Raw genomic sequence first — 19,883 nt, 5'->3', positions numbered from 1 at the left:
CATTTAAAAACGATAAGATGTGAGAGGCTTGAAAATACAGCGTACCCATATGGACACCAAGGGCGCTCCCGGGTAAATACTCGAAATTTTCAGAGTAAGATAAGGTAAGTTAAATACATCCGAAAGAGTGTATATTTCAAAAATCTGACGATTTGAGCGTGGCGGAGTGAAATGGGTGTGTCAAAAATTTCACAAAAAAAAGCGAATATTTCACGAAATGAACATCAGATCGAAAAACTAAAAAATACTTCTTCAATGTTGTTCAAAAATCTATCGAATGATACTAAATATGACCCCCCACGGAGAGGGGTGGTGGGTAAATTTAAAATTTTAAATACAAACCCCGCGATATTTCTCAAATGAACATCAGATCGAAAAACTGCAAAATACACTTTCAAAATGTTTTTGAAAAATCTATCGATTGGTACCAAATGCGACTTCCACACGCAGGTTGGAAATGAAATGTTAAATTAAAAAATGGAAAGTCCCCACTAACCTGGAAAATTTGACTTAACTTTTTTTGGTTTTAGAATCTAATAAGCACAACCCAATAGGCCCCCATAACGCTCGAGTTACTGCAAATTTAGCATATTTTGCTCCCCTACCATAAGGACCTACCTTATTGAAGGTGAAATTTTGAAATGGAAAATTTTAAACCATTTATCTACGCTACGAGGTATTACCAAAAATTATAAGAACTAGATTAAAAACCTATCAATCAGAGATAATAGGATAATACCAGGCTGGTTTCAGACAGAAAAGAGGAACAACCGATCAAATTTTTTTGCTAAAATTATCACAAAACAATAGTTATGAACAAAATTTAGGCTTGCATATGCTCTTTATCGATTTTAAACAAGCTTACGACTCCATCTCACCAAACGGGCTATACGAAGCAATAAGAGCACTAGGAATATCAGAGAAACTGATACGATTAGTTAAAATGACGTTAACCAACACAGTCAATAAAGTCATGATAGAAGGCAGTTTTCAAATCAGTTTAACGTCAACAGAGGATTAAAACAAGGGGACTCCCTGTCAACAGACTTATTCAATCTAGTACTAGAAAAGATAATTAGAGGTGCCAATATCCAGACAAGCGGCACGATTTTGACTGGTGTTTCTGACACGTTCAAGAGTAGAACTTCAAAAAATGTTTAAGCAATTTGAAGAAGAAGCAAAAAAATATGGCCTGACTATAAACCAAGGAAAAACCAAGTATATGGAAATGAGATGAGAAAATGCATAAGAAAATAAGTGGATTACTCTAAGGGCAAATGAAAAAATTATAAATTTGAGAAGGTAACTTAATTTGAGTACCTTGGAGTAACAGTTACCAATAGAGGAGACGAAGAGAGAGAGATAGATAAACGGTTGTTGAAAGGTAACAAAGGAGTAGGTTCATTAAACGCACTGTTGAAGGCAAAAAACGTGTCCAGGGCAGCCAAGATCCGAGCTTATGAAAAAATAGTGAGACCAACTCTGTTGAATGCATGTGAAACTTGGACAATGAACGAGAATGAATAAAAAAAGCTAGAGATTTGGGAGAGAAAAATATTGGGAAAAACTATTGGTGGTATAAAGGAGGCTAACGGGGAATGGCGCAGAAAAACAAACGAGGAGCTAATGGAGATGTATAAGAAATCTAAAATAAAACAAAAATCGAGGCACATAAAGTTAGATGGTTGGGTCATGTTTTACGAATGCCACAAGAAAGAACTGTCCTAAGAGTTTTATCAGCAGGAGAACAAGGAAAGAAAAGAAGAGGGAGACCACGAAGGAAGTGGTTTGACGCCGTCCGGACTGACTTAGAAGAAATGGGTACAAGACACTGGAGAGGACAAGTACAGGTCCGCAAAAAGTGGAAGAAATTAGTCAAGATTATCGAAGCCAAGGGCCTCTAAGGCCTGTTAATATATGTCTACGCTAATTCTGCATTTAGATTAATTTAAACAAATCATCAATGGTGCTACAGCCCTATAAAAGAGCCTCGACCTTCCCAAGTCTATTACACCAGTCAGTTCTATCCATTGCCAACCGTTGCCAGTTTCTTTGCGCCTATTTTTCTTCCATTCTCATCTACACCACCCAAGTAGCAATTTGTCGACGCGACAACGTTGTCTACTGCGTGGCAACGTTTTCTTACAACGTTGTTATTGCCTAAAAGACGACCCTATTCTGCACTGATTTGGTGGATGATTTTTGAGTTGTCTTGACGTTGCCTAGGCAACCTCCTGTTTAAGCAACATCGTTTCGTAACCGTTGCATAAGACAACTGAAGCGACTATAAAAAGCACCTGCGCGTGCAATGGTTGCTCAAGGAGTCAGACTAGTTATGTTTTTTTACCTATATTTTTAACACCTGCATGGTGAATGCGAAAACCAAAAAGTAAACTGTTTTGACATCGTATTGGGTATTTAAATTTATATGATATAAATACATAAAGGACTTATTACCTGATGTGAAATTTATAAACTCATCTCAGACTACCGTCAAATATGGATATTTCACCTTTAAAAAACACACGCGCTGCTTTTTTTATGACATTTTTGACAAAAAATATGCAAATTTAAAAATCAAATTTTAATATAAAAGTCAAAATTTATGTTAAAGATGTTCTGTATAAATTTAGGGCCGGTTGTTCGAACGCTAATCAACAATGATTATTATTAAATATTTAATTACTGTCACCAACTGTCAATGTCAACTTTGTTTGGGTTGCTGAAAACATATTTGATTACAATTATGAGAATAGTTAATCAATTAACATAACAATTATTAACATAATCGATTAATAAATCTCATAATTATTGTAATTAATAATGTTTTCAGCAACCCAAACGAAGTTGACATTGACAGTTGGTGACAGTAATTAAATATTTGATAATGATCATTGTTGATTAGCGTTCGAACAACCGGCCCTCAATGTATTATGGTGCTTTTAAAGTTATCAGAAAATGCCTGCATTTTTTATATTCTGTGTTTTCATTTTCTTTACATCTCAAAAATCTCAAGTAAAACCAAAATGGCGCATTAAACAATATTACCAATATTACTAAAAAAATACCTAATTACCAACCTTAGACGGATAAGACAACTTAGAAGTCCAATCGCCAACCAAACCCGACAGCGCCGACTATCAAAACCATTTTAGAACGCACCCTCTTATTGGGTGACAGAGGTCATGTGACCAGTGTCAAAAGTGTATCATTCTCATTAACAGCGTTGGCACATTTAGTAGATTTCTACTTTTTTGGTAGATTTTTGATATTTTTTAAAAAATTCTAGTAGGCAATATTTTTTAGTAGATTTTTGGTATATTTCAACAGAATTTGATCCATTTTTTTCGAATCATGAGGAAACTATAATAAGTCTTTTTGAAAAATTTAAACGCAGAATGAAAGACTGCATTATTTAGAAAAACCAAAACGTTTCTTTTGAACGAGATATTTGGAATTAAAAGTCACTAAATTTTTTCTTTTTTTCGCCCCTGTAACGCATTAAAATAAACATTATAGAAGTTTTCAGGGACTTTTGGTCCTCGGTAATAACGTAATCTTTCTTTGTGCGTTTAAATTTTTCAAAAATACTTATTAGTTTTCTAAGGATTCGCAAAAAACGAAAGCATTTAAAATACATTGAACATTTTAACAGACGATATTTTGCGCCTATCCCCTTAAGTTAGCTGTTGTTTTTATTATAAAAAATCCCAAATATATCCCAAAAATACTTAAGTATATTTTAGTTTTTGATTTAGTAGATTTTAGCTAAAAAATGATAATTACCAGTTGGTGGTTTGGAATAATTAGGTTTCCAATTTTGTGGAAATGCTCTTGGGACATTTAGGACGGATGTATGTGCATATCACTGTATTACTGTATATTTACATGGCCTAAAAAGAATCTACTGATTTTGTGAAAACAAAACTATTGAAAGAGTTAAAACTGACCTGGCAACCCTGTCTACCAAAGTAGATACAAAGATGGTTATCAAATCTCAAATCTACTGATAAAACAATGGAATGGAAACCAGCTATTAAAAAAACAAATAAACAGGTTGTTAAATAAATCGAAAATATCCATCAAAATAAAATATATAATAATTAGTTTAGTATTATAAAATTTTTAAGTCGTTGCGATTGTTGAAAAAACTGAAGTGTGATAAATATGTAGTTGTCAAAATGGTAATAAATTAGTTGCCCGTATAACTACAGGTTGTAACATCGTAATGTCAGTCGGGGTAGGGGACGTTGGCCGAAACAACTGAAAATGCTCTCGGACAACGTTGTAGACAGTGCATTTGTTTGTACTGGCAACCAATGCGTCGAAAAATTGCTACTTGGGCAACCTTTCATCTGAGTTTTGGACTACCGCTATATCCATTTCAAACAGGTTGTATCATAATGATTATTCTAGATGGGTTGTTCTGCTGTCATCTTGCTAGATCTCCTACCCATCTTAGTCTTTCTATTTTTCTAAGAGATACTACGTCTTTACTACCAAATATATGTTTATATCTGTGGTATATATCGTAGTTGTACCTCCTCCTCCAAACACCATTTTCATAGATGTCACCGAATATTGCTCTCAGGCTCCTTCGCTCAGATAGTTATAAGCAGTAGGTTTTCATCTGCCTTGAAGATGGTCCATATCTGCCATCCATATGTCCACGTTGAGAGTATAAGAGTTTTATATAGGGTTATTTTTGTTTTTTGGTATAAGTTTCTGCTTATATTGCTATAAAATACAATTTGCAATTTTTTTAATTTTTTAAATTTTGCAATTGATTAACTGTTAAACTTCATTATTATTATTTTTTTTTAATTTATACTGACGATTTATATAATTTTAGTAAATTGAATTATTATTGTTTTGCATCTGCTGTTGAAAATTGCATCTGTTGTTGATCTGCCCTGCATAAAGCCAAATTGATTATCGGATATTTCGGTTTCTTCACGTATCCGTCTATCAATTACTCTCTCCCATATTTTCATGGTGTGGCTAACTAGTTTTATAGCCCTGTAGTTTGTGCATTGTGGTATGTCTCCCTTGTTTTTGTAGACAGGTACTAATATACTGCTTCTCCATTCGTCTGGCATTTGTCTAACTGAATTATGGAAGTTGGACAAATGCCAGACGAATGGAGAAGCAGTATATTAGTACCTGTCTACAAAAACAAGGGAGACATACAAAAATGCACAAACTACAGGGCTATAAAACTACTTAGCCACACCATGAAAATATGGGAGAGAGTAATTGATAGACGGATACGTGAAGAAACCGAAATATCCGATAATCAATTTGGCTTTATGCAGGGCAGATCAACAGCAGATGCAATTTTCATTGTAAGGCAACTGATGGAAAAATACAGGAATAAAGAGACCAACGTTCATATGGTATTCATTGATCTTGAGAAAGCATATGATAGAGTTCCTCGAGAGATTCTATGGTGGGCTCTCAATAAGAAAGGAGTCCCTGGCGAATATGTAAAATTTGTGAGAGATATGTATGAGGGAGTAACGACTAGTGTTAGCACAGGTGTGGGAGAGACTGATACATTTCAGGTGAAAGTAGGATTGCACCAAGGCTCGGTGCTTAGTCCTTATTTATTCTCATTAGTTTTGGACCAGATAACATCGAAACTACAGGGTAGTATTCCATGGTGCCTAATGTATGCTGATGATGTAGTGTTAATAGGAAATAGTGAAAGAGACTTAGAACAAAAACTGGAACAGTGGAGACAAGCTCTGGAGGAAAAAGGTTTAAAACTTAGTAGGACAAAAACAGAGTATTTGGAATGTTCATTTAAAGATGGAGTTACTACAAATAAAATGGTATTTTTGGATGGTGAAATGATTGTGAAAAGCAATAGTTTTAAGTAACTAGGATCGGTATTACAGAGTAATGGAGAAATAGATGGAGATGCATGCAGTAGGATTAGGGCTGGATGGATGAAGTGGAAAGAAGGGAGTGGTGTGTTGTGTGACAGAAAAATTCCAATGAAGTTGAAGGGAAAATTCTATAAAACAGCCATAAGACCGGCTATGATGCACGGAACTGAATGTTGGGCAGTGAAAAAAAAAAGAGGAACAACGAATGCATGTAGAGGAAATGAGAATGCTTAGATGGATGAGTGGAGTGACAAAGAAAGATAAAATTAGAAATGAGTATATTAGGGGAAGTCTAGGTGTGGCACCAATTGATGCCAAAATGAGAGAGCATAGGTTAAGATGGTTTGGTCATGTTCAACGTCGAGACGTTAATCACCCAATACGAAGAATAGCGATTCCTGGAAGGAGTAGGAGAGGAAGACCAAAGAAGACCTGGGGGGGACGATAAGGCAGGACATGTTGGTAAAGGGGATTAACGTTGATATGAGCCAAGATAGAATTTTGTGGAGAAATGCAATTAGGGAAGCCGACCCCGCATAGGGATAAGGCAAAGAGAATGATAATGAATTGTTATTGTTTTGTTTACTTCTATTTGGCTACTACAATTTCAAACTCTTCTCTGTCTTCAGCTGTCCTTATTAGCTGTTAAAAATTTAGCCCTGCCCATTGTCGGATGTTTTTGAGTCATAATTGTCTTTTACTTTCTAGTCCTCTCTTTCCCTCTGACCTTTCCCAGAACACATTGTTTATAAGGCGATTGTCGTTACTGCGTATCACATGCCCTGTCCATCTGAGTCTATTAGCCTTTATATATCTTACTAGATTTTCTTTTCCCAATAGAGACTCTAGCTCGTTATTGTGTCTGCGCCTCCAGTCGTCTGTCACGCTGTCTCTGCAAGGGCCATATTTATATTATTCGAAGGATTTTATGTTCCCACACCAGCAATTTATTTACTTCTCTTTTTGTTAGCGTCCATGTTTCGCTTTCATACGCGACTGCTGGTCGTATTATGGTCTTATATATCTGGATTTTTGCACCTCGTGAAAGAAGTTTTGACTTCATTAGATGTTGCATTGCAAAGAAAGATCTGTTTCCTGCCAATATTCTCGTTTCCACTTCTCGCTCAAATTTGTTGTCCACAGGGGATTGCTTCCAGGAAATCAAAATCAGAATAGAAAAGGCTAGATAGAGCAAATCTTGACGAAATGAGAAAAGTGTTCTGCTCAAGAAATTTGAAGTTGGAGCTAAAAGTTAGGTTGTCTAGGAGCTACGTTCTCTTGACTTTGTTTTATTAAATGGAAGCTTGGCCCTTGAATGCGGCAGCAATGAAAAAAATAGAATCATCCGAGCTGTAGGTGTACAGAAGATTTCTGAAAATATCATGGACAAAACATGTCACAAACAAAGAAGTTTTAAGAAAGATGAATAAAAATATGAAAAAAATTAGAATACCTCCTGAGATATAACTTGCTCCGATTAACTATGCAGGGAAAGATTCAAGGAAAAAGAAGCATAGAAAGACGCAGAATATTGTGTCTGAACAACCTGAGAGAATGTTACGGATATACATCAAATGAACTTTTCAGAGCAGCCGACTCTAAAGTCCAAATAGCTATGATGATTGCCAACCTCCGTCTCGGAGATGGAACTTACAGAAGATTCGGTGTAGCAACGGCGACGAGAGGGCGTTTTAAAGTACCTCGGAAACTACCGCTGAGACTACGAAGAATGAATCCTGCACTAAGGTCAGTCAGGCGGCGTTCTGGACTGAGATGTATTTTAAAGATTCCATACCTTCCCTCTTTAAACACGAAAAGAAAAAAGAATTATTGGTAGAAGATAAGACAACATACCCAAGGCACATCAGACTCCATAACACCCAGACCTTTATCGTTTTAATACCCTACGTATGCTACGTATGCTTCTCATTTTCATTTCATGAGCACTTTCTTCATGAATTGCTTGAGTAGTAATATTTATACTTACTTTCTTCAAAGAAATATAATATTCTATTGCCAGCAATACAGCTACCCTTTCAGGTAATTATTATTCGTTATGCATAACTACAAGTTGTTTCCCCAACCGTTAACGACCTGTTCATATTCAAACCACCGCGCAGTCTGAATAGAAATTGATGACAGTTTAGTAGTCAGATGAGCCAAATAAATTTCGGAATCCGCACCGAATAGCTTTACTTATTAATGCGAAAAGTATACAAAAGAACTTTCTCCCTTTTAAAATAGTACAATTTCATTAATAATCAACACTATTGCTTTTTATGTTATTTGCATAGCCCTTTGTGTGAAATGCTGGATATTTTGCTGATGTGTGTCACGTAATGTCCGGATGCAGCTTTAAAATTTAAACGGTTTTTAAAATTTTAATTTCTTTTGTTGGCTGTTATGAATGCAATGAAAATAATTTTTATAGGACGATTGTTCAAATATTCAATAGCCATTTTGAACTAATAATGTAACAAACTGCAGTAATAAATAAAATAATACTCAAAATACAGATTGAACTAAACAGTATGCTAAAACAGATACTGCAGGCGACGATATTGTCGAAGTAATAAAGCACTAAACCACCGAAAAAAAAAGGACAAGACGGATCTTAATAATTCTTTTTGCATTCGATTCGTGAATGCGCCAGGAAACTTTGTGAACCGGAGCCATGATCTAATATTGAAAAACTACATACAAAAAATGCATGCTTAAAGTGCATCTCAAACAGACAATAAAGAAAATTCAGAACTCGTCAATTATCAGCGGAAATGAGTTCAATTTTGTTAATCGGGGGGTTTTTGAGGTCGCTGATAACGAATATGACGTCAAAAGTGATCTCTTGAGTAGCTGGTGGCCAGGGTACCTACTGTGTACCTCGTCTTGTGGAGTTTTCGGCAAATTCATTAAAAATTAGTCAAAAATCATAACTGGGGGCTTTTTGGGGCCGCTAACGACGAATATGACATCGGAAGTAATTTCCGGAGTACCTGGTGCACAAGGTACTTACTGTTTACCTAGTCTTGTGGAGTTTTCGGCGAAAATGTATTAAAAAATTAGTCAAAAATAATTACTCGGGTGTTTTTTTGGGGTCAAAAACGACGAATATGACATCTTAAGCAATCTTCGGCATACCTGGTGCCTAGGGTACCTACTTCTTATGGAGTTTTCAGCAAATTCATTAAAAAATTAGTCACAAATTATTACTCGGGGTTTTTGGGGTCGCTGACGACGAATATGGCATCGGAAGTGCTCTACGGAGTACTTGGTACCCAGGGTACCTACAGTTTACCTCGTTTTCTGGAGTTGTAGGCAAATTCATTAAAAAATTAGTTAAAATTCATTACTTAGGGGTTTTTGGGGTCTCTGACGACGAATATGACATCGGAAGTGTTCTCCGGTGTACCTGGTGCCCAGGGTACCTAGTGTTTATCTCGTAACTAATGATGTCGAAACATCGGAAGTGCTCTACGGAGTACTTGGTACCCAGCGTACCTACTGTTTACCTCGTTTTCTGGAGTTTTTGGCAAATTCATCAAAAAATTAGTTTAAATTCATTACTTAAGGGTTTTTGGGGTCTCTGACGACGAATATGACATCGGAAGTGATCTCCGGTGTACCTGGTGCCCAGGGTCCTACTGTTTATCTCGTAACTAATGATGTCTGAATAATTTTTTAATGAATTTACCGAAAAATTTAGAAAACGAAGTAAACAGTAGGTACCCTGGCTACTAGGTACTCCGTAGATCACTTCTGATGTCAAATTCGTCGTCAGCGACCCAAAAGCCCCCGGGTAATGATTTTTTGCTAATTTTTAAATGAATTTGCCGAAAACTCCATAAGAAGTAGGTACCTGGGCACCAAGTACTCCGAAAATCACTTCCGATGTCATATTCGTCGTTAGCGGCCCCAAAAACACCCGAGTAACAAAATAACAAAAACTAATTTCCGCCGATAATTGACGAGTTTTGAATTTTTTTTTTATTGTCTGTTCGAGATGCACTTTAAGAATGCATTTTTTGTATGCAGTTTTTCAATATTATATCATGGCTCTGATTCACAAAGTTTCCTGACGCATTCACGAATCGAATGCAAAAATAATTATTAATATCCGTCTTGTCTTTTTTTTCGGAGGTAAGGCCGATTTTAGTAGTTCAGAGAAATAAGGAAAAAAAAATAACCTGTTGGTGACACAACCCCCTCCAGGCCGAAACCAAATTTTTTGAGTAGTATGGACATCTATATTATTAACCTATATGTTTCCGATTTTGATGATATACATAGTTATAAATAAATGAAGATAAAAAAGGGTAAATTTTCTCTTTTTTGTCTATAACCAAAAAGATAAGTATTTTAAAAAAATTTGAGAGTGAGAAACTCATAAGTCGTATAAAAAACTTCAATATGGTGTTAGCTGAATATGTCTATCCTTACTGGTTGCTTAGAAAATTGCAAAATAAATCATACATTTTGAGTTTTTATAAATATTCATAACTTATGTAAGAATTAACTTAGAACGTTCTTATTACACAGAATGCTGATACTACTGGTGCTTAAATCATACCCTAAATTTCAAAGCAGTTGATCAAATAGTTTAAAAGGTTAAAAAAATCCACAAGGAAAGTTTTCCTGTAGTTGGCTGTATACCATGTGATACAAAAAAACAGTAAAATCCTGTATAAAAGGTATATTTTAAAGTTTTTATATATACCTGTATATTTTAAATATACCTTTTATACAGGATGTTACTGTTTTTTTTTATTTTAAAAGGTATTTAATTTGTTTATCCCAAATTAATTTTTTTTTGCAACACTATAGGTCAGAAAATGATGAAGTTACACTAATCCTTTGGATAGTTTATGAAAGAAGAAGATTTATACTATTTATTTAATTAAAAAAAATGACAAAAAATAATTCTAAATACTGTAAAATTATTTTGCAAAAACATGTGAATTGAAAAAAGGATGGGGGAGGCTAATTTCGTCCCTAATTGTCCTAAGATACTTAATTGGTTTTCTTTCTAGATGTGTATAAAACGGTTAAAAAGTAACGGTTAAAAAGTTATTCTAATTATTTATAAGTAAGTAAAAAATCGACGTGTTTTCAAAATAATTTTACACTGTTTAAAATTACTTTGTGTCATTTTTTTTTAATTAAGTCAATAGCATAAATGTTCTTCTTCCATAAACTGTCAGAAGTCTTACTGTAACCTCATAATTTTCTGACTTATAGTGTTGCAAAATAAATGAATTTGGAATAAACAAATTAAATAACTTTGAAACTATTTGACCAATGGCTTTGAAATTTAAAATATAATTTAAGCGCCAGAAGTCTCGGCAATTCGTGTAATAAGAAGGTTCTAAGTTAATTTTTACATAAGATATAAATATTTAAAAAACTCAAAATTTATGATTTATTTTGCAATTTTCTAAGCAGCAACCAATAAGAATAGACATATTGAGCGAACGCCATCGAAATTTTTTCAATGATTTATGAGTTTCTTACTCTCAAATTTGTTTAAAATCCTTAACTTTTTGGTTATAGACGAAAAAAGCGAAAATTTACCGTTTTTGATCTTCATTTGTTTATAACTATGTATATCATCAAAATCGGCAACAGGAAACATAAAGGTTATTAATATAGATGTCCATACTACTCAAAAAATTTGGAATCGGCCTGGAGGGGATGTGTCGAGAAAAATTTTATTTCCCTGGACTATAGTGCTTTATTGCTTCGTCAAATATAAAGCACTAAAATCGCCTAAACCTCTCCTCTAACTTTTTTAAAGTAAGACGGATTCTATGGGACTCAGAGGGTCTTTTGATTCTATTGATGCTGATAGATTTAAAACCCCGATGTAGGCCAATAAAAACAAAAACCCCTTAAATATTAGTTTCGCTGAAATCCACGAGAGGCCGTCATTGTGACTTAGCATCGCCAATGAATTTTAATTTAAGTGGTGAATTTTTTTTTTCAGATACCGACACAGTCATAGATGACAGCTATTTAAAAAATCAAAAATTTTACCTGTAGCAGCAGCAGCTCTCTTTTTATTCGGTAAAGTCCTGTAGCAGTCCACTGGCTTAAGCATAACATCACCGTGCATAAAAAACATATTACAATCACTAGCACGCTGGTTCGTCATGTAATCAAACTCAACACTCCGCACTACCGAATGCTGTCTCCGCAACATCACTGAGTACTCACTATTTTCTATAATTTCTGTCCCGTTTATTATGTCTGGATTCTGATCCGGATAGCACTTTGGTACTTTATTAGTCACGAAAGCAATATCTTCGTCATTGTGAACATGAGAGATTTTCAGTTCGTCGTAATTCACCAATTTGAAATTAGAAGATTTGTTTTGAGTTAAAATATCCGAACTCTCTCTCGAAATCGTATCTCCGGTTGAATTGCCCAAAGCCACTTTGGAATCGTGCCTTTTTCTCCTTAATCGGGAATTCTTCCGACATTTCAATACGGAGATAGTGCCGATAGCTAATAAAAGTAAGACAGAAGCCACTGTAGCCGATATAACAATAAAAACGAATTCCAGCGGCATCTCTTCTACCTCTTGTCTCGGTCCCTGTTTTAATAAAACTCTTATGGTGAAGTTGGCGTTCGAAACTCCCGCAGAATTTTCAGCATTGCATATAAACGTTCCAGAATCTCCGGAGTTTGCATTGTATATGAACAACTCACTACGTTTATCCTCCCGCCCTTGCTCAACGTAATAAAGTAAGTGGAGTTCTGGCGAGAGAAAGGTGTCGTTCTGCAGTAACTGGCCCTCAAAATACCAATTAACGGCAGCTTCTGGAATAGCATGCACTTGGCATACTAAGGAAATATTCCTTCCTTCATCGATTTCTAGATAAAATTGAGTAGGAGAGACTTCTGGAAGACAGGCAAGCTCGTTCTTGGCGAGTGTTTTAATTTTTCTACCCGCTAATGAATGCGGAATTTTACAAACTGGTTCATTAGAAAGAGGGTAAGAAAACGTTAACAGAAACTTGTGAAAATCTTGCAAATTACAGTCACATTTCCATGGATTGCCTTGAAGTTGTATTCCTTTTAAACTAGCCGGTATATGTGCCGGAAATGATCGCATTTTATTCGACTCCAAATGTAGCCATTCTAAGCTATACAACCCTTCAAAAGCATGCGTATGTACCTTCCATATGTCGCAGTTGCTTAGCTCTAACATATTTAAAAACGATAAGTAATTGAAAGCATTTTGGTCGAGTTCTTTTATTGGATTCCTACTCAACGATAGTCTCATTAACGAAGGACAGTCTTTAAATGACTCTGTGGGGACCGTCTCAAGTAGATTCTCCGACAAATCGAGCTCTACGAGATTCGTAAGACCCTTAAAGGTTTGACCGTTTATTACACTGATTCTACATCTACTTAAATGGATCCTTTGTAAATTTATCAGATCTAATTTCAGGAATTTCTCTCGGTGCAGTGTCCTTAAATTGTTTCCGGAGAATTCGAGGACTTGAGTGTCAGCGTCCAGGGATTCCGGGATAACTAAAAGGTCTTTATTGACACATTCTGCGGTTTGTTTCCCGTTTTTCCAGCGGCAGATGCAGGGGAATGGGCAGCAGAAAATTAGTGGTGTAAACGAGAGTAAAACTAATATCGGTGCGCTCTTAATCATACTGCATTGCCTAGATGTATTTACATCTGGAAATTTATGTGATTTTTTCACCGCTTAGGACGTCTTCATGTTTTTGTGATGCCATCATCTAAAACAAAAAATTTGTATTAGTTTATTGATTAAAAAATTTGATTTTATATTTATTAATTATATCATAATTTATAAAAAAAATTTACAGCATAAATTTGTATTTTTCTAAAAATCCACGAGGTAAACAAAATTCCTGTAGCTGGCTGTATACCATAAATCACAAAAAATACAAGATCCTTTGTAAAAGGTATATTAAAGAGACCCCAATACGGGTTACATCACAAAACAAAACGTTTTCGGATTAATAGGTAATCTATCATCAGTGTTAAGCCCTAAAATAGTCAGTATAACCTAATTATTAATAGACAATGTTATAAAAGTTTACTAGGGTTAAGAATTGACAGAGGCCATACTTACAATATCATGCATGCGTGAGTCACCAAAAAATTATGGGTGAAAACCCTTTAAAAGTTTCAAGATCTTTAATGATACTACATATTATTATTATTACAGATGGATGTTGAAAATATTCCCAGATATAACCTAGGGCAACACAGGACTCGAACCCACGTGGATGTGATATGCAAGGTGTGAACCTAACATATTGAAAATTGAGTGTCAACTGAACTGAAAGGTGAAAGGTGAAAGAACTTTAGAAGTATGCCAGTGACAGATTGTCAATGCGACGTTCTGTCGCCTAACAATAAAACATCGCAAACATAAAACGTCGCACTGACAATCTGGCACTGGCATACTTCGAAAGTTCTTTCACCTTTCACCTTTCAGTTCAGTTGACAATCAATTTTCAATATGTGAGGTTCATTCTTTGCATATCACATCCACACGAGTTAGAGTCCTGTGTTGCCCTGGGATATATCCAGGAATATTTGCAACATCCATCTGTAATAATAATAATATGTAGTATCATTTAAGATCTTGAAACTTTTAAAGGGTTTTCACCCATAACTTTTTGGTGGCTCACGCATGCATGCTATTGTAAGTATGGCCTCTGTCAATTCTTAACCTTAGTCAACTTTTATAACATTGTCTATTATTAATTAGATTATACTTACTATTTTAGGGCTTAACACTGATGATGGATTACCTATTAATCCGAAAACGTTTTGTTTTGTGACGTAACCCTTATTGGGGTCTTTTAAATGGAACTTTTTACAAAGGATCTTGTATTTTTTTTATTTTTCTAGGTTTCTATAGGTCAAAATCTCTATAAATATAATAATTATTATTTTTTAATTAACCTTAAATGCCTCAAAAACTAAGGCCATTGGCATGTAATAATTAGGGAGCGGATTTTATGCTAAATGCATATTGCATGCATATTTCGCATATTTGAGAACTTTACTAAATTTTGCATATTTTTAAAGAAACTTGCATATTTTGTGCATATTTAAAAATATTTAAGTCCAAAAAAAAATTTAAATTTTTTAATTCGACACAAAATATTTCCCCGCACAAGCTGTCGTATCTATTAATTCGAGAACTACCTGAAGAGAGACGGCTCATTGACTGCCTTTTCATTTTTTCTTAGAAAATACCCGCTCTTAACTCAAAGTACTTATAGTGCTTATAGTACGCCGTTATATAATGATTGTAGGATGTTAAAATTATTATGAAGGATGGTTTATCGGGGAATCCGAATTTTATTTACATTTATTATATTTAGTACAATTTGTATCCCAATTTAGTAGGTACCTATAATTCTGGTGATTCTTTTAAATCCCCTATTGTTAAGAGGATTTACACCTTTAACCATAGTTTTACGATTTTCTAACAGAAATTGAAATATTCATGCTTTAGACACCTTTAGATCAGAGCCCGTCTTTAAACGGCTTTAAAACTTTGGAGGACATATGCGAAATTTTTAATGGAAATTTTGAAATTGATTTTGGTGCAGGATTTTCGGCTTTAACAAGTTATTTTAAATACGCCCCAATTACTTCTGTCGATGTTGAAAGGAGTTTTTCAAGTTATAAAAATAATTTATCTGATCAAAGAAAATGTTTCCTCGTAGAAAATTTGGGAGAAACACATTGTAGTGATTATTTAAATAGGTAACTATTGGTATCAGTTTTTGTAAAAAATGTGAATAAATTGCATATATAAAAAACAATGATTTTATTTGAAAAATAATAAATAAGATTGCCGCCCCCCCTATAAAAGAACCCCCTAGAATAGAATATTTGTGGTTTCTCGAAATGCGCATTTTTTGAATTTTTGTGCATACCTTGAGCATATTTCGTAATTTTTTACTGCATATACATGCGCATATTTCATCAAAATTGATCGCATATATATCCGCTCCCTAGTAATAATGAAATTAAATGTAACTAAATTTAATCTAAATTAAACATTTCGTTTATATAGAAAAAAGCCACATTTTTTTTAATTACAAACTAGCCTGTGTGGCTATTAGCAAAAGAAGTAAAATATAGTCCACAGAACAATGAAATGTATGAAATGTATGTATGAATAATTTACTGCGTTTAAATATTGAATAGTTATTTTTATTTAGCACCGAATTTATAATGGTTCTTTCAAATTGTCCTGGATTTAAATTCATCCCTTTTCGCACTGTATAATGGGCATTCCACTAGAAGGTGTTTTATTGTTAGCAACCTTGTTATTTTTGCAACTCGCAATCCGGTTGGGGATAGCGTGCCATCAGATATCCTGGCGTGAGGCGACTATAACCAAGCCGCAGTCGAGTGATGATCACCTGAGAAAAACGATTGATAGAACTACTAGACCAAGGTTGAAATGTTTCTTTCATTTCAAGTAATTTCACCTCTTTTTGTGCCACTCGCTAGTCTTTTTGCTGTAGAAGCTTTTGAATAGATCTCAATAGTTGCATTCGCTAAGGCTTCCCGTGTATATTTGTTTGCCAGATCCTTTCTCTCGATTCCAATGTGAGATGACACCCATAGGGAAGCAATGTGTGATTTAGATTGTACAGTTCGTGCCTAATGGGTTTAGCCACAGGATGGAAACAATAAATTTTAGAGATGATTTCAAGAGATTTTATTCAGTTTGTAGTTATTTGGGGAACGTGCGATATGGCATTATATATATGGCAAATAGTTCTTCTGTTAAGATAGTATTATCTCCTGATATGTCTCGCTAGTCTATATTTCTTTATTTCATTCTTTCAGAATGCAACACAATGTTTCGCCTTAGATTCATCGGTAAATAGGTGATTGCAAAATGAAAATTGAGAAATTAAGGTTTTATATTTATTATTAAACGATTGGTATATTATATCCTGTATTCATTGCGCCATTTATTTTTGTGTATCTATAATTTGTTTAAATCTTTGTTTTTGATGTATGTCTCATGTTTGTTTATCCTAGCACTTACTAATCTTGCGGTTTCTTCCAATTACAAATTGCTGCATTCACAGTGTATTTAATAGATGCAGTTTTATTAATTATAATTAATATGAAGTCCTTTATATAATTATGCATTTTATGGACAACGTGATGTAATGGACTGTACATAAACCTTTAAGTGTTTAATTTAACTGAAAAAAAAATAACTACAGTTGGTAAAAAACTAGTATTAAAGGGTTGACATTGGATATTAAAAATGTGACAAATATTTTATTATTATGAATTAACGCACCAAAAGTATCTTTAAACTTAAACCACTTCAAATAGTCTCCATCAGAAACAGACAATTGTATAGGAGGTAGTTTAACACCTTCTTATCCACTAAACCACATTCAAATTGCAAATTCCCAATTATAAACAAACGCACGTGTTACTATTCGCCGTCTCATTCGTCAAGAGACTGTTAAATGTAATTTATTGCCCTAAACGAGGCGGATTCTCATTTTACTGGTCCAATTGTCCAAACTGGTCAGTCTGCAAATTCAAATTGGAGGTAGCGTGTTGGTTTTCTTAGTTGGTTAGTTAATCCTTGTCTAATCGCATACTCTTGGGGAGTATCTTCATCCCGATAATTTAATTTAATTGGCATTTGGATGTTATCAAATTCAGTCAATAATAAGTTTTCAGTTATTTCCGTATTCATTTCTATCTGCGATAATTGGTCTTGGCTTAAATTATTAATGGCGATATCTCCAATCGACCCTACAAATTCAACAAAATTCAATAAAACTGTGTTCAAGTGTATCTCTTTTGCGAAATAATTGACGAAAATCAGAAGCTTTCATAGGCATTCTTAGTTTTATACACATGATCTTTCTTGTATGTTGTTACGATATGTTTTGGACAAAATAGAACTCAATGTATTGGTTGTTTTGACTGTGCTTTCGTGATGTACTTATTTCCTTTTTCTTTTAATTTTTCTGATAAGCTCTTTACATGTATGTTGTTGTTGTCATTTTTAAATCCCTTTTTGTGAGTTTTTTGGATTGCTTGTGGTATACTGTTGTTTTCTTTCATCAGTCATATGAAAATCTTTGTTTATAATTATGTGTAACAACAATAATTATTTTTTGTTAAAACCCGTATTAGCACTTTTTTTTCCTGAAATTCATGTTTATTAATGCAGGTTTTGAGCACCCTCGTACAATATTATTCGATACTAATAAAGCTTTGGATGTTTATGTTTATGTTATGATTTAAGCGGTAATTTAAATATTTGTTGATATGGGTTTATTTTCTACAATGCATATTCTGTTTTAATACAATTCTGGTGTTGTATTATGGCAACGAAAATAATTCTAATTACCAACAAAATTTCATGAGTTTTGTACACAAATAACTTTTTATCTATTATTAGCATCATGTTTGTCGTAAATAAAACTTAATCGTGAAAATCGATGCGTTTTTTGCGATGCGATGGTTTCTAAGGGTGCGTTCACTACGGAGACCAAAGGATGGTATCCCAGCCTAGAGCATGGTATCGTACTCTTCATATTCGTGAATTCTCGCATTTAAAATAATGCATTTATTTTACATAGCGATCAATAATATAGTTTCGATCGCCAGGTAAAATAAATACATTATTTTAAATACGAGAATTCACGAATATGAAGAGTACGATACCATGCTCTAGGCTAGGATACCATCCTTTGGTGTCCGTAGTGAACGCACCCTTATACTGAAAGTAGATGAATTATATTCTACTTTCTATTTGAATATAGGCAATTATATTATTGTACCCTCTACAAAAGGTTTTCGACAACAAATGTTTTGACCCACGTTACCTACTTAAATTAAAAATGATTAGAATATTGAAAACTGTTTTAATAAGCTGGATCATTGTAAAAAGAAATCGATGAAACATGAATTTATTATATTATATCTTTTTATTAAACCTTACAAATAGATTTACTCCAAATTGTTCCATAAGGGAGTGGGGGAAATGGGAGCCACCGAAGGAAATATTTTTATTGAAACCATAATATTAGTCTTTAAATAAATCTAAAAATTTATATAGGAAGATTTACATGCAAATTTTTGTTATATGTGACATGTTTTAAGCAAAATTGATTATAATAGAATTTATTTTAAAAATTAAAAAAAAAGGATTTATCCTTTCATTATCACATCATATCTGTAAAGTAAAAGTACAGATTGGTAATTTCTAACAAAGACCATATAGTAAACTAGATCTAAGGAAAATGATAAAAGCAAGAACACAAAAAAAACTCTAATTCTGCTTGTTCATTTTCTGATGATGGAGCAACAATCTGCCGTTTTGATTTTTCTTTAGGGGTTTTGTCGCTTTTTGTCTTTCTGTTTGCTCTTTTAATTAATTGTTTGGTATTACCACATGTACCACCACCTTGGTATTACACCACTCTACACTTTACATTATTACTACCATCTTGGCAAAACCATTGTGTTTACTACATCGGGATAATGGAAGCCACAGTGGCTCTCATTGCCCCAAGGTGCATTTTTTATTTAAAACGTTTAAAATGAAAAAAAAAACAGCATAATTTAACAGAAAACCAAAAGTGATGCAAGGAAACTACATACTTTTATGAATCTACAGTGATAAACTAATTTGGATCTGACAAAAACCAGTAACACTAACGGCGCCAATAATTACCACCTATCCCTTGAACAAGACTGTACAATTTCACTCAATAACTATGAGCCATCAGAACTGAAGATCAACCTTAGAAAGCGTTTATCACTTATATTAGGCATTCTAAGCACTAAAAATAAGGGCCAAATCAGACGGGTCACTCTGCAGCGCTACCCAGTGGATCCACAAAGCAGCTTCCGATGATTGACCGTGGGTTCTTATGTGAAGTGGACGTCGCATCCCAGACGAGCGCGAGCCTCACTGCTAGTGGCGTCCAC

The 19,883-nt window shown here is 34.2% G+C and overlaps 1 protein-coding gene across 1 annotated transcript in view; it reads right to left on the bottom strand.

The window, feature by feature from the left end:
- LOC114336587 (leucine-rich repeat and immunoglobulin-like domain-containing nogo receptor-interacting protein 2) overlaps positions 1-19,883 on the bottom strand; it is a 468,419-nt gene that overhangs the window by 190,658 nt on the left and 257,878 nt on the right. Inside the window, exon 3 of the mRNA XM_050644621.1 lies at positions 11,922-13,642. Coding sequence (XP_050500578.1) covers positions 11,922-13,554 — 1,633 coding nt within the window. The 5' untranslated portion in view covers positions 13,555-13,642. The remainder of the gene's footprint in view (positions 1-11,921; positions 13,643-19,883) is intronic.

This window comes from Diabrotica virgifera, chromosome 1 (genome assembly GCF_917563875.1).
Source record: "Diabrotica virgifera virgifera chromosome 1, PGI_DIABVI_V3a".
Lineage (NCBI taxonomy): Eukaryota > Metazoa > Arthropoda > Insecta > Coleoptera > Chrysomelidae > Diabrotica > Diabrotica virgifera.
The sequence above is the reverse complement of the archived record's forward strand: the minus strand, read 5'-3'. Positions and strand labels throughout refer to the sequence as shown.